A 16917-nucleotide genomic window follows, 5' to 3' on the forward strand; every position below is an offset into this window, starting at 1 on the left:
TGAGGAGGCGTCCAGTCTCCCCAATGTAGAGGAGACCGCATAGGGAGCAACGGATATAATAAATGATATTGGTGGATGTGCAGGTAAAACTTTGATGGATGTGAAAGGCTCCTTTAGGGTCTTGGATGGAGGTGAGGGAAGAGGTGTGGGTGCAGGTTTTGCAATTCCTGCGGTGGCAGGGGAAGGTGCCAGGTTGGGAGGGTGGTTTGTAGGGGGGTGTGGACCCGACCAGGTAGTCACGGAGGGATATGTCTTTGCAGAAGGTGGAAAGGTGTGGGGAGGGAAATATATCCCTGGTGGTGGGATCTGCTTGCAGGTGGCGGAAATGTCGTTGGATGATTTGGTTTATGTGAAGGTTGGTAGGTTGGAAGGTGAGTACCAGGGGGGTTCTCTTCTCTGAGTACATAACCAAACTTGAATCTTTTGTCCTTATTTGAAAATAAAAGTAGTTAATGATTTGCAATCTTAATTCTTAGCCAACCTGAATGACTCAGCATAATCACATTCACCTAAAAGCCCCAGATTAGATAAGAAACCCTACAGTGTGGAGACAAACTCTTTGGCCCCACCAGTTCACACCGACATTCCGAACAGTAATCCACCCAGACCTGTTCCCATACATTCACCTCTGACTAATGCATCTAATACTACGGGCAATTTAGCATGGCCAATTCACCCAACCTGCACATCTTTGGACTGTGGGAAGAAACCCACACAGGCGCAGGGAGAATGTGCAAACTCCACAAAGACAGTTGCCCAAGGTAGGAATTGAACATGGGTCCATGCCGCTGTGAGGCATCAGTGTTAACCACTGAGCCACCATGTTCCTGATATCTTTAGCCTTACCCAACACAGATGTCCTCTATTTCATGGCCCTCTCTCTGTACTAAAAATATGTGCCTAGCCTAACTCTTTGTCCCAACAATTTACGCTGACACTTCAGTTTAGCAATGAGGGAATGTTGCTCTGCTACTAATCGCTGAGATGTTAAAATGAGACTATGCCTGCCCCCTCAGGGGAAATAAACATTCTCATTACTCCTGTTTCAAGGAGGATCATGGGATATCTCCAGTGTACTAACTAGCATTTATCTAAACCGTCCTTTTGTGGCATATAAATACAGAGTATAGCTGAATAACAACCCAAAGTGAGGGAAAAACTACATTTATACCAAATGTGAGGAGTGTACAGATTAATTGACAGAAGTACCCTCTTCATAGAATCCATAGTGTGAAGGCAGGCCTATTGAGTCCACAACGACTCTCTGAAGAGCATCTCACCCAAATTCACCGCAACCCTGTAATGCTACATTGCCCATGGCTTCTTCACCCAACTTGCACATTTCTGGACCTTTAACATGGCCAATCCACCTACCTGCACATCTTTGACTCTAGAAGGAAACCAACATGCCCAGAGGAAATGCACGCAGAGAAGGAGAGAATGCACAAATACCACACAGACAGTCGCCTGAGGCTGAAATTGAACCCAGGTCCCTGGCGCTGTGAGGTAGCATTGCTAACCATTAAGCCACCATGCCACCCTCTTGGTAGAAGCATTGCCATGGAGAGGTTAATTATGGAGAATCCACATACATTCCTTCCCTTTCTTTAGCTTTGCTTGTTACACTCTCTGTTACCAAGTCCTTTCTCCCCTCATCCCACTTCAGTGGGATTGTCTGTTCTTTCTAGTCTGGCAATTAGACACACCATTGTTCTGCCATTCTCACACTCCATTCATTTTATCTGAATTATCAAAACCCTTTCTCCCACAAGCACTCCACATCCTCTGCTCCACACTATAACATAAATGCTGCCCCCTCCACAGTTCACACTTCACTTCAGCTCTGGTGAAAAGTCATCTAGACTCGAAATGGTAGCTTGCTCTCACTCTCCATGCCTACTGCCTGTCGCTGTGATCTCCAGCATTTTTTGCTTTCAGAGGAGTTACTTATGACTGACAGTTTCCTGCTCAGCTTTCCTTCACATTTTAAATTAAATAAATTGACAAATGTAATCAGGACTATTTCTTCATGTAAGGGGTAAATGTTGACATGACTTAGGTGACCTGTTTCCGTGCCAATGTATTTCCATATATTCACATGTTTCTGTTTGATGGAGTGTTCCAGCTAATTCTCTGCTATTTCATGGTGAAGATGTCTGATTCCTTTCTTCCTTGGACCAGTTTATTCAGCCTCAAAGTACCGAGTAGTAGGATTCACTACGTCACTGTCTGTGAGTGCTATATTATAATGCAAAGATTAAAGGCTTTCTGTATAAATAATGCACTAATACCTTGTAAGAATCTAAGAACAAGCACCAGCTGTAGAGCAAGTAACAGGCCACATGGTCCCTCAAGCTTGCTCTGCTTCTTCAGTAAGTACCTTGACTTAATTTTCTCACCCTACCTCTTGATTACCTTAGTGCCCCAAAACTCCGTCAATGTTGATCGTGAATGTCGTCAGTAAGTGAGGATCCACAGTCTCACATAGTCAGATTGAGTAAGTAATGCCATACATTGACATGGAGGGTACCAAAGCTATTGTGCCGCCTGTGCAAACCTGTGACCATGCACCAAACTGGGATCTGCAAGACTGGCCTCTGCTGGTCCATGGACTGAGCTTATTTCAAACTCCATAGCTCCATTCCTTCTGTAATCCCAGCAGCTGATCCCAAGTCGCAATTATGGTACTTATGAAATAGGAGTTTTAGTTGACCATGTCTGTGCCAAAACCAGTACAATCAAGACTGGCTTTGGGCTTCAACACCACTTTCCTGCCTTATCCTCACACCCAGTGATCCTGAGGGACCAAAGATCTATCTCAGCAATGGAAATGCAATCTTCTGGGATAGAGAGCTCCAAATATTCACGAACTTTTGACAGAATTTCCTCAATTTTCCTCTTCTCAGGCCAGAATGATTGTGCACAAAACCCTTGTGCTCCCTGTGTTTTAGATTCCCAAGCCAGGTGAAACAATCTCTACATCTATTCTTGATGAAGACGTGCTGGTGTTGTACTGGGGTAGGCAAAGTCAGAAGTCACACAACACCAGCTTATACTCCAACAGTTTTGTTTGAAATCAATGCTCCATTACGCCTGACGAATGAGCTGTGCTCCGAATGCTTGTCTGATTTCACATAAACTTGGTGAACTATAAGCTGGTGTCATGCGACTTCTGACTCAATGTCTACTCTGACAAGCCCTGTCAGAATTTTGCAAAGATCAATTAGACCACCTCTCATTCTTCTAAAGATAGGAGAATGTCATACAGGGACCTCACCTATCACTAGGAGAACCGTGAAGAGCCTGGCATTGCTTCTCTCCTGGAGGCCCCAACACAATGTCCTGGTATTCAGGCACTCCTCTGAACAGCTTTAGGCCTTCCACTCCATTAATGGAATGGTGGGAATTGTCAATACTACATGTGGGTGTGGAGGAGGATGGATCCCTAGATAGTGGCGAGTGTTGATGAGATGCAGCTTGTGTGGTGGGAGTTGGCAGGAAATTGGAAGTAAGGCATGTGCAGTGGCTTTCAAAACACCAGTTCCAACTTCCTAATACAGGGTCTTTCAGTCAAACACAATGAGCATGTGAATGATGCCTCCACCAAATATTTCCTTATTCCTGGGTTCTAATCTCCAACAAAAGACTTCCTCATGCCTGTATTCTAATCTCTTGCAATCAAGGTCAACATGCTGTTTGCCTTCTTAATTGTTAGCTGGGGTGAGAGCTTGGTGCTGGAAAATCACAGCAGGTCAGGCAGCATCTGAGGAGCAGGAGAATCAATGTTTAGGACATAAGGCCTGCTGAAGGGCCTATGTTTGCTGGATCTACATGTGAACATTGTTTTCCTTTAATGAGTACACACCAATCTCTCTAATCATCAACCTTCACAAATTTCAAGCCTTTAAAATATTCTACTTGATGACAAAAATGAACAAAGTGAACAAGTGCATACTTATAAAATGACAATTCGTCCACCACTTTGTTACTCGATATTATTTAACCTGGTTAAGCATTATTACCACCGCTTTGTGACCTCCACACAGCTGCCATTTTTGTCTAGCTTTGAATGTCATGCAAATGCCGATATAATACTCTGTCTCTTTGCCAAATTCACTAACATAGAGTGTTAATGCCTTAGCCCTCAACACTGATCACTGTGGCTCTCCAGATGACACAGTCTGTCAATTAAAAAATGAACTTTATCCTTCTTAATTGTTTATGCATGTTAATATTATTACCAACAATCCCATGAACTCTTATGTTACTTTTACAGTGAAATCTAAATATACTGCATTGCCTGGTTCTCATTTATCGACACTGGCAGTTAGATCGAGTATAGTGCTGGAAAAGCACAGCAGATCAGGCTGCATTCGAGGAGCAGGAGACTCGATGTTTCGGGCGCAAACACTTCATCAGGATGGGATGATGAAGGGCTTATGTCCGAAACATCGATTCTTCTGCTCACGGATGCTGCCTGACCGGCTGTGCTTTTCCAGCACTACACTCTCAACTCTGATCTCCAGCATCTGCAGTCCTCACTTTCTTCACTTGTGGTTAGATCATCATATATGGGGCAGGAGACACACCTCAAACTGATTTTTGGTAAAAGGGTGTGGGGCTATATGGAGGTCGACTTGCTCCAAGTGTTTAATATCTCCAGGTAAAAATGACCCCAGGGTATGGGGATTGAGAGACAAGTCTAATCAGATTGAAAATATTGATGACCCGAATAGTTACATGTGTTTGAATTGTGCTGCCTTTCAGGTGAACCTCACACAAAGCACAAACACTTTCCAGGAACATGGGTTGGATTCCCCTAGTCTGCTGCAGTCAGGATGGGCCCTCATCAGGAAACTCCACATAAAATAGCATCTGAGAGCTTCCTGTCAGGAAGTGGTAAAGGTCAAAAAAACTCAAAGAGTATGAGACATTACAAAATTTATGCTTGCAGCTGACCTGCCTTGAGAAGCATGGGGTTCGATTACAAGCGCTGTGCCTTGTTTTTGTCTATACTAAACTTCTGACAGATCTGAAATCAGTGAAGGCTCCAAACCACAAGGAGAAGCTTGAGATAATGACAGGCAACCTTTATAGTTCTGAAGTAAGTTTGAACATAATCAGGAAGGGGGTGGGGGGGATGAAAACATGTTCAAATGTCTACATGCAGTATTTGTAGAGTAATATCTTTCAGAAATGACTGGTATGGTAATCACAAAATGACACAGATTGAATTCTGAATCATCAGCATTAACCTGAGAATTTGCATGTTTGATTTGATGAGTCTCCAGAATGATGAGAGAGTCGATATGCAAACTACCCGGGAATGTCTACTGGAAATCAATTATGTTGGCTGTTTCGTTAGATTCTCCCAGATTGGGTAGAAGTCCAAGTGGTGTGCTGCCTTTATCCACCCGAAGGATTTATGTTCTCATGGTGGGATATTTTAAACTAACAGAATGCTCATGATCACCATCTGACATTTACAGGATCTCACACATTGCAGAGGGATTCTTGCAGCTCGTCATGGATCCGACCAGGAATGGAGCATCGCTGAAGGTGTTGGAAAATGGCAAGCTTGAGTATGAAGCCATCCCTACAATTCTTACAGAAAATCCAAAATCTATTTAGGGACCTCAATGTATTCAAGCAACAGGTCACTGAGAACATTCAAAACTTAAAACCTTTTCAAATATAAACTGATTCACATTATAACTGGTAGTGATGCTTTTGGTGTTTTCATATTAAATTGCTGATGATAAATGAGAACTGATCAAGGCGATGTTACATTCTCATAAGAAGCATGCTGATAATTCTCTTGTGACATCATAACATATGACCCGAGGGTATATAGACCTCAAATTCTATCTTACACAGATGACTTGAAGCATGGCACTCGACAACAGAGGATTGCATATCCCTGCCCCAACTACTTATGTGGCTGAGGAAAGTAGCAATTGTTCACAACACAATAGTTAGCTGCATAAAAAGCAGTTGGATTCTTTAATATTATTAACCATGCCCAATTTCTGATGTTACAGGAGAGACACAGGTTTCAGAATAGTTACAGCTTTCAACTGCTGATAGGAACACAAACCAGTGTTATTTCTGTGTAAAGTGGCTTTTGCCACAGAGAACAGAGAGAGACCGCCTGATTTGGTGAATGTCTGATGTCTCCTCCCTATGTTGTTCTCAGCCACAAGCTGCTCACATAGCTGAGAACAAATCACATAATTGTCAGCAGCAGAGAGATTTTTGTTATCATTAAATGTTACTCATTCACAGACCTATCAGTTACATACCACCTTCAAATATAACATGGAGGCAGACCCTAACATCTCTGTTATTCAAAGACAAGTATAAGATGCTGTGTTCCAGATAAAATTAAATTGGTTGCACAGTTTGGCTTTAAGCCAAATACACTTTAATCTTACCCAGTAGTTAAAATACACACAAAAGATAAAAGAATTGTAATAAATTAACTCTACTGGAAAACTTAATAGACTAACAAATTATTAGCAAAAACTAACTAATCCAAATGTAGTACCATTCACTAAACAGGCCTTTGGCAAAGGCAAATTCAGTAAAATAGATTATCTTATACGCATTTCTGGCAGCAATCTGAACTCCAGCTTTTAGCTGTGACAGAGAAAGGAATAACAGCTTCCACATCCAGCCACATAACCCAAGCAACTGCTGAAAGCTGAACAAAAACCGTGGTTCTGTGGGAGCCTGACTCCACCCATTCATGCTGCTTCTATTGGTCCAACTTTGAAAAAGACCCAAGGCATCAGAAGCTGTTTACTTAAATGACTTGGAACAGATTGCTGGGTGTCTCTGTTTCAACCTCTGTTCTTGAAGAAAAAAGGAAGAATTCACCTTTACAAGCCATTGCATTGTCACAGAGGCTGAAACTCCAGTTGCAGCCTCAACAGCTGCAGCTCATCTGCAAACTGTACTTCAACTGAACCTATAATTGGGCAAAGGGAACTGACAATGAATGTCAGGTCAGTTGATTTCAAAACATGCAATGATCCTTCAGCAACTCTTGGTTTTAAAACAATTTCTTCGTCCACAATCAAAAGTATATTTTACAATAGAACACACACTTACATACATCTTTCAAGTCGCCCTTAGCCTTCCGTACTCTTGCAAAAACAAGTTAAATTTGTCTAACCCTTCCTTTGAACTCATAAACTACAATCCAGGTAATATCCTGGTCAGCTTCTTTTGCACCCACTCCAGAGTGTCCAGATCTTTTCGATAGTGTGGCCACCAGAACTGCACAAAATACTTTACATGTAGCTGAGCGAAAGTTTCACACAGCTGCAACATGATTTGCCAATTTTTATAAACAAAGTCCCAATCAATGAAGGCAATTATGCTGCATGCCTTCTTCATCACCTTATCCACAGCTCCACCACTGGAGAGCTGACCTCCCATAATACAACATCTCACAGTTCCATTTCTCTGCCCAACTTTCTAATTGATCTATATTCTGCTGTGTCTTTTGACAACCTTCCACAACTCTATTAATTTTCGTGTCATCAGCAAAATTACTGTTTACTCACACCACAATTTCAATCAAATCATTTATATAAACTACAAATAACAGTGGTCGCAGCACCAATCCCAGCAGAAACCCCTTGTCACAGACCTCAGTCAGTAAAACAACTCTCAACAACACCTTGACAAGGTTCCTCATGGGAAACTGGTTAGCAAGGTTCGATCTCATGGAATATGGGTAGAACTAGCTATTTTGATACAGAAATGGCTCGAAGGTAGAAAACATAGAGTGTTGCTTTTCAGACTGGAGGCCTATGACCAGTGGTGTGTCACAAGGATCAGTGCTGGATCCACTCCTTTTCTCATTTATATGAAAGATCTTGGAAGAGAACATAGGAGTGAATACCCAGTATATACTGGTTATCTTTTGGCAGTGTATTTGTGCACAAGGCAATCACCACAGCAAGGATGACCTCCCGTTGAAGAAATGGGCCATGGTAATTGACAATTTGTTCACCCTGAACAAGCCCTCCTAGATCCCCACCATCCTTCTTCCAAATCCATGTTTCTTAGTTCTTCAAATTGAAGGGGATGGGACTTGTTATGACAGCTCACTGCCTGGGTACTGGGCAGGGACTAAAGGCAGAGTGAACCCAGATATGACAGCCCTTTCTCTAATCCTACGCTGCTTGGTTTAAAGGCTGAGGAACTATTCCAATCCATAATGTGGATGCTGGCCATGAACTAAAAATGTGAGGTCTGAGAAAGTGGGAGGGTGATGGATTTTCAGATTGGTGCAAAACCACAAAGGAATGGGGAGGAAACTGATTAGACTTTGGACTTTATCCTCTTTCTTTGTGTAGGTAAATGTCAGCAGCTCAGGCAAATATTTATTTATGACAAGTTAATTGCAAACATTTAATAAATTCCAGGGGCAAATCGCTGAAGTCCACCGTCAGTGCCACAATGGAGCTCCAGGGGAAAGTTGCGCTGGTGACTGGTGCTGCCCAAGGCATTGGGAAAGCAATTGCTGAAATCCTCCTGAAGAATGGTGCTAAGGTAACAATTCTGCTTGAATCGGTTTCTGTTAATTTCCCCGTGCAAAGAAAGGTGACAATTGCCCGCGCAGTGTGTTCAGAAATGCAGCCTTTTGTGTTAACCTGACGATTGATCTGGAGCAAGCGGTGCGCAAAATTTCGGTTCAATAATAAGATTTTAATTTGGAACTGAACTGCAGGGAAAACAATATTCCAGCAATTTACAGGAATTACCTGCAATGGCAGAAGATGTAACACCTGCCCATCTACCTACCCCTCCTCACTATCCAACGCAAGTTCCAGGTGATGCAGCACTTTACCTGCACTTCACTCCATTTAGTCTACTGTATTCACTGCTCACAATGTGGCCTCCTCTACACTAGGGAAACAAAGCGCAGACTGGGTAACTGCTTTGGAGAACACTTACATTCTGTCAGCAAACATTACCATTGTAAAGTCACAGACTCATGCAGCATAGAAACTTCAGTCGAATCCCTCCCTGCCAACCAGACATTCCAATCTGACCTCGGACCACTTGCCAGTATTTACACCATATTGTTCTAAACCCTCCTGTTTCATGAACCTGTCCAAATATCTTTAAAATGATGTAATTGTACTTCTTTCATCACTTTCTCTGGCAGTTCATTCCGTACAAACACCACCCTCCATATGAAAAGGTTGCCTCTTAGGTCATTGTTAAATCTTTCCCCCTCACCTTAAACATTTCTCCTCTAGTTTTGGACTACCCCACCCTCGGAAAATGATCTTGAATATTCATCCTATCCACACCGCTTATGGTTTTATAAATCTCTAAAAGGTCACCCCTCAGCCTCCCAAGCTCCAGGGAAAAAAGCACGAGCCCATTCAGCCTCTCCATCCTACTCAAACCTCCCAGTCCTGGCAACATACTTGTCAATCCTTTCTGCTTCCTTTCAAGTTTAACAGCTTCTTTCCTTGAGCAGGGAGTCAAGAACTGAACACAGAATTCTTAACGTGGCCTAACTAATGTACAGCCGCAATGTGTCATCCCATGTAACAACGCTATCACTTTAATAAGGCTATCTTGTCCTGGGGTATTTTTCTGAAAAGAGGTTATAAAAGTTAAGGTGCACAACTAGGTAATGGCGAGAGTCTAAGTGAACAACTTAGGAGGACTTTAGTTTTTTTTTAAATATTGCAACAATGGAAGCAGCTTGAATGGGAGTGGCCAGTTCTCATAGGCCCGGCTTTCTAGTTAATTTTAGCTGCAATAGTCAGAAGCTGTTTGTTGTCCCAGAAAAGTTGGAAGCTTCACTGAATGATTTGCGTGCCTGGGCCTAAGCCATGTCTGTCAGATGTACTCTGGTCTCACGCTTCTCTTAGCTTGTTATGCTGTAAGAGGACAGAGCTCTGCAAGACGGAGCCTGAAAACTTTATAAGTACAGGCCACATGCAGTTACAGTGCTGACATCATATGCATATCCTTTAAAGGTATGTTCCTTTATGATACATCATCTGCAAGACATGATACAACACCTCCCATTTTCAAAAGAAAACCAATCCCAAACAGATAATTGTACAGAGGCACATGTTGTCAATTCAGTAATTATACACACATTTAACATAACTGTTAACAAGATTAATAATTCAACTTTGATATAACGTCTTAGAGCTTTGATAACTTGTCCCAAACTGGTGATGATATGCTCCCATGAAGAGGTATGTTCTTGTCTTGATTCCTTTTTATTGATAACTTGGTTGTTTGTTGATCGCTGCTGTCACTCAACATCATCACACAATCAGCATTGTTTTCTTCCTCTCCATATAAAATTGCTTTGTCGTATTAAGAATAAATAACTGCAATGTCAAGAGAAATAATACCAGCTCATAGATTTAATCAGATGTCACACAACTCCAGGTTATAGTCCAAAATGTTTATTTGAAATCACAAACTTTCAGAGCAGTGCTCCTTCATCAGGTGAACTAACCTGGTATTGTGTGCCTTCTGACTTTATCCACACCAGTTCAACACCAGCCCCGAAACATCATAGATTTAATGTCATCAAACAATCATACCGGATACATGACTGAATATCTTGCATAGATTTTTCCCAATCAAACTGTTCACAGATGTTATTACACACCTCAAAAGTAGGTGCAACTTGAGCCCAGGTTTCTTGGTTCAGGGTTGGAAGTACAATGAGTGCCCCAAGAGAGGACCCTGATTGAATATGTTGGAGATGTCCTTGACCAACCATCTTCAGCTGCTTCATGATGACCTTCCCTCTGTCATTAGGTCAGAAATGGGGATTTTCTCTGAAGATGAACTGGCTCAGGACTGATGGTGCCTCTTTGTCTATCATAAAATAGCATTCTATTTTTCTTATTCTTAAAACTGTAATACATAGCGCAGGATCATGGTATCAGCAGAAAATCATTTCAATATATTTTACTGCCTTTCTTACTGTAAAATACACGTGACATTAAAACCATTCATTCATGATTGCACATGTTCAGCATCATTCGTGACTCCTCAGATAGTAATGCCGTCCATGTTCAAAGGCAAAAAAGTTGGATGAGATCCAGGCTTGGATTAACAAGTGGCAAGTAACGTTGGTGCCACACAAATGCTAGATTCTGGCCATTTATCGGGGAGGCAATGGCCGAGTGGTATTATCGCTGGACTGCTAATGCAGAGATCCCGATAATATTCTGGGGACCCAGGTTCAAATCTCACCTCAGCAGTTGTTAGAGTTTGAATTCACCAAATATCTGGAATTAAGAATCTCATGATGACCATGAATCCAATATCAATAGTCAGTAAAACCCATCTGGGTCAATAATGTCCTTTAGGGAAGGAAACTGCCATTCTTCCCTTGTCTGTCCTGCATGTGACTCCAGACCCAGGAGAGTCATAGAGATGTACAGCATAGAAACAGACCCTTCAGTCCAACTCGTCCATGCTGACCAGACATCCCAACCCAATCAAGTCCCACCTTCCAGCACCCACCCAATATTCCACCAAACCCTTCCTATTCATATACCCATCCAAATGCCTTTAAAATGTTGCAATTGTACCAGCCTCCACACTTCTTTTGGCAGCTCAATCCATACACGTACCACCCTCTATGTGAAAAAGTTGCCCCTTAGGTCTCTTTTATATCCTTTCTCTCCCACTCTAAACTATGCCCTCTAGTTCTGGACGCACCCACCCCATGGAAGAGACTTTGACTATTTATCCTATCCATGCCCCTCATGATTTTATAAGCCTCTATAAGGTCACCCTCAGCCTCCAATACTCCAGGGAAAACAGCCCCAGCCTATTCAATCTCTCCCTATAGCTCACCAGTCTCTAGTTCCCTGGCTTGTCCTTACTACCTTTCTTAAATAGTGGCATCACATTAGGCATCCTCCAGTCTTCCGGCACCTCACCTGTGACTATCGATGATAAAATATCTCAGTAAGAGGCCCAGCAATCACTTCTCTCGCATCCCACAGAATTCTAGGATACATCTGATCAGGTCCTTGGGATTTTTTGTGTTTCAAGACATTCAGCACTTCCTCCTCTGTAATATGGACATTTTTCAACATATTACCATCTATTTCCCTGCATTCTATATATTCCAAATCCTTTTCCACAATAAATACTGATTCAAAATACTCGTTTAGTATCTCCTCCAACTCCTGCGGCTCTACACAAAGGCCGTCTTGCTAAACTTTGAGGGGCCCTATTGTCTCCTTAATTTGCCCTTAATGTATTAGTAAAAACCCTTTGGATTCTCCTTAACTCTATTCGCCAAAGCAGTCTCATGTCCTCTTTTGCCCACCTGATTTCCCTCTTAAGTATACTCCTACTGCATTTATACACTTCTAAGGATTCATTTTATCTATCCTGACACATGCTTCCTTCTTTTTCTTAAGCAAACTTTCAATTTCTTCAGTCATCCAGCATTCCCTACATCTACCAGCTTTCCTTTCACCCTAACAGGAATATACTGTCTCTCGACTCTTGTTATCTCATTTCTGAAGGCTTCCCATTTTCCAGCCGTCCCTTTACCTGCGAACATCTGCACCCAATCAGCTTTTGACAGCTCTTGCCTAATACTATCAAAATTAGCCTTCTTCCAATTTAGAACTTCAACCTTTAAATCTAGTCTATCCTTTTCCATCACTTTTTAAAAACAAATAGAATTATGGTCGCAGGCCCCAAAGTGCTCCCCCACTGACACCTCAGTCACCTGCCTGCCTTATTTCCCAGGTGTAGGTCAAGTTTTGCACCTCTTCTAATAGGTACATCCACATACTGAATCAGAAATTTTTCTTGTACACACTTAACAAATTCCTCTCCATCCAAACTCTTAACACTTTGACAGTCCCAATCTATGTTTGGAAGGTTAAAATCCTTTTCCATAACCACTCTATTATTGTTACAGATAACTGAGATCTCCTTACAAATTTGTCTTTCAATGTGTCTCTGACTATTAGAGGGTTTATAATACAATCCCAGTTAGGTAATCATCCCTTTCTTATATTTCAGTTCAACCCAAATAACTTCCTTGGATGTGTTTCTGGGAATGTCTCACTTAGCACAGCTGTAATGCTATCCCTTATTAAAAATGCCACTCACCCTCCTCTCTTGCCTCCCTTTCTGTCTTTCTTGTAGTATTTGTATCCTGGAACATTAAGCCGCCAGTCCCGTTCATCTCTGAGCCACATTTCTGTAATTGCTATGATATTCCAGTCCCATGCTCCGAACCATGCCCTCAGTTCATTTACCTTCCCCGTTAGGCCCCTTGCATTGAAATAAATTCAATTTAATTTATCAGTCCTATCTTGTTCTCTGCTTTGCCCCTGCCTACTCTGACTGCTGGACTTGCTTCTTTTCTCATTGTACCAGTCTCAGATTGATCTATTTCCTCACTATCTCCCTGGGTCCCACCCATCCACCTTACTAGTTTAAATCTCCCTGCCAGTATATTAGTCCCTTTCCAATTCAGGTGCAATCCATCTTTCTTGTACAAGTCACTTCTAGCTCAGAAGAGATTCCAGTGATCATAAAATGTGAATCCTTCTCCCATACACCAGTTCCTCAGCCATGCATTCATCTGGTCCATCCTCCTATTCCTACCCTCACTAGCTCACAGCACCGAGAGTAATCCACATATTACCACTTTCGAGGACCTCCTTTTTTAAATACCTGCCTAACTCTCTACATTCTCCTTTCAGAATATCATCCTTTTCCCTTCCTATGTCATCGGTTCCAATGTGTACAATGATCTCCTGCTGGTCTCTCTCTCCCTTGAGAACATTCTGCATCCTTTCTGAGACATCCTTGATCCAGGTACCAGGGGGGCAACACACCATTCTGATTTTTCACTGCTGGCCACAGAAATGTCTGTCTGTGCCTCGGACCAGAGAGTCCCCTAACACAAATGACCTCTTGGAACCCAACGTACCCCTCATTGCATTAGAACCAATCTTGATATCAGAAACGTGGCTGTTCATGCTACATTCCCCTGAGAATCCATCACCTCCTATATTTTCCCAAACAGCATACTTGTTTGAAATGGGGATAACCACAGAAGACTCCTGCACTAACTGCCTATCTCTCTTACCTTTCCTAGAGTTAACCCATCTATGTGACTGCACCTGAAACTTTTCTCCCTTCCGATAACTGCCATCCATCATCCCCTTGCTCTTGTAAATTCCTCATTGCCTCTAACTGTCTCTCCAACCGATCCATTTGATCTGATAGGATTTGCAACCAATGGCATTTATTGCAGATATAATCCTCAGTAACACGGAAGCTCTCCCTAAACTCCCACATTCGAAAAGAAGAGCATATCACTCTACTAAAGGTAATTTTTGCTTCTTTCAATGTACAGACCCAGAAAATAGCACAGTCTTGCTCCTCTACAAAACACTGATCCAGGCTAACTTAATACTTATGGCTAATGTTTTTAAGTTTAATCAAGAGACATATCTCAATAAAACATATAATCAAGAAAGAACCCACTCTATTCATTACTGCAGACTTACTATAAGGCCACGTGCAAAAATATTTACTTATCTGTCTCTGTGCTGTGACTTCTCCCAAACAGGTTCCTCCAAGATTAGTTGTGAATTTCACTGTTTGTTAATTTTCCCAGATGCACTCCGATGTCTAACAATACATGAATTCAAACAGCAAAGGCAGTAACTACACAGGTTAAATGCTTTATCAGTCAGCAGGGTGGGTTTCTTTCTCTCTCTGGGCAATTAGGGATGGGCAATAAATGCTGGTTTGGCCATTGATAACCTCTTCTCGTGAATGAATAAAGATGATCAATGACAAGAAACAATCTAACTGCTGTCACTTGACTTTCTGTAGTATCTTGGAAATATATCATCCTTCCTTCACTATCTTTGAACCAAAACCCTGCAGTTGCTTCCCTAATGACATTGTGGGTTAAACCACAGAAAGTGCATGGTAGCGGTTCAATAAAGCTGCACACCACCAACTTTTCAAGGGCAAATAGGACCAGGCAATAAATGCTGCCCTCCCCCCCCCCCAAAAGGCTCTGATTTCCTGCTGCACAGTTTGGTTGTGTCACATTACATGTTTAGATAATTACCCTGGAAATGTTAAACAGAAAAGCCTGAAAATTCAAGGAGAACAACACAGCTGAACCCTAATCATTCACATTGACCACCCAACCAAGCTTCCTCTTGATGTCCACCTACCAGCCTATCACCCCCACTCCCAACATGACCTGATTAGCCCCCATTAGTCAACTAATCCTCTGGCACATTAGCTGACAAGCCCTCTACCCAACAGACTTGCTCCAATGACCTGTCCCAACCCCAATTTCCAACTCATTCCCTCCCATTCAGTATCATTATTCCTAACCCAAGTCCTCCCCCACGCTTCCAAACCTGACTCAGCACTATCACCTGACTTGGCTTCTTACGCCCACCCCTAACAACTCCTGACCTATCTACATTGCTGCCATCCTACCTCTTAACCTGTATATTTCACCCACCTTTCCCCATTACCACTTGTGCATTACCCACTTGCATTTCCTATGACCCAACACAGAAGAGGCCCTTAGACCCATCGGGTCTCCCTGATAAAAACTACACTAAATCAACGCTCATGCCACTTTCCAGCACTTAACCCATAGCCTTGACTGTTATACTACTTCAAGACTCATTTACGTGTTTGTTAAAGGTTGTGAGGTTTCTCATTTCAACTACTCTCTCAATCAATTCAGCCTGAATCTCCACTACCCTCAGCATAAAAAATCCCCTCTAAACCTTCTGTGATTCATTTTAAAAGAACTCCCCCTTATTATTGACAATTCAATTGTCAAGAACAGGTGCTTGTCATCCATCTGGTCCATGCCCCGCATAACCTATGACACCTCCAACAGGTCCTCTCTCAGATTTAAAACACCACCAGCTCTCTTGGTGTCATTTGAACCCACATCCCTTGAGTATTAAGTTGGCCCCCTGGGTTAATAACACAATTATGTTACACCTACACACCTTCATCATCCACTGTTGTTTTTGAGAGAGGCTTTGGGCCAACCGAACTCTTTACTCATTTTAATCCAGCAGCTCATGCCCCAGAAAGGGGGAATCTCTGCATTATGTCCTCTGAGAAACACTGCACCAAATCAGTGCTGAAGGATTGTCCATCTGAAGTACATTCAGAAAATATCAGAATACGTTGAGTGTGTAGTTTTCAGTTGCCTAGTCAGAGTTGGAAAGAGGTTTTGAAATGGGCTATTGACCCAAGCTTTCCTCAGACACATTGACCAACCCGTATATTTGCTTTAGGACTCAACCATGTTTTCTTCCTTTAGGTGAGTCTGTTGGATATCAATGTATCCAGAGGGGAAGCCACCAAAGCTGCCTTTGGACAAATCTATGGAGCTGAGAATATTTTGTTCCTTCCATGTGATGTAACATCTGAGAATCAGCTGAAAGGTACCAATTCAAACATTAATTTTAACGACATGCTACTGATTTGTTCAATCTGACTGACTGGTTCCTAAACAGACACTTTGCTGCAACCAATGGGAGTAACAATCAGCTGGAGTGAGTGTGAATGGGAGTTACATTGTTGGCATTAGTAAGTTTATACACTGCAATATGATCAGTACAGCATTGAGGATCACCTTCCATGTGCTAAAAAGGGGAGCACAAGGATGCATTTAAACTTAAAAATTGTGCCCTCAGAGCAGCGTGTAAATATCCAGCCAGAAATGGGATGCTTCATTGGGAGCACAGATTCCAGAATTCAGTACTCAAAGTCTGTGCTCAGGCAACAATTGATACTGATCAGCTTTTCCATCTTCCTCAGTTTCAGGGTCTCAGTATTCCTGGTTGAGGATCTCAGTCCAAGTTTTCC

At 42.2% G+C, this 16917-nt stretch overlaps 1 protein-coding gene across 1 annotated transcript in view; it reads left to right on the top strand.

The window, feature by feature from the left end:
- Positions 1-8472: 8472 nt before the first annotated feature.
- The window catches only part of LOC132823090 (15-hydroxyprostaglandin dehydrogenase [NAD(+)]-like), a 29760-nt gene continuing 21315 nt past the window's right edge, over positions 8473-16917 (top strand). Inside the window, exons 1-2 of the mRNA XM_060836630.1 lie at positions 8473-8565; positions 16370-16493. Of these exons, the coding sequence (XP_060692613.1) occupies positions 8473-8565; positions 16370-16493 (217 nt within the window). The remainder of the gene's footprint in view (positions 8566-16369; positions 16494-16917) is intronic.

This window comes from Hemiscyllium ocellatum, chromosome 16 (assembly GCF_020745735.1).
Source record: "Hemiscyllium ocellatum isolate sHemOce1 chromosome 16, sHemOce1.pat.X.cur, whole genome shotgun sequence".
Lineage (NCBI taxonomy): Eukaryota > Metazoa > Chordata > Chondrichthyes > Orectolobiformes > Hemiscylliidae > Hemiscyllium > Hemiscyllium ocellatum.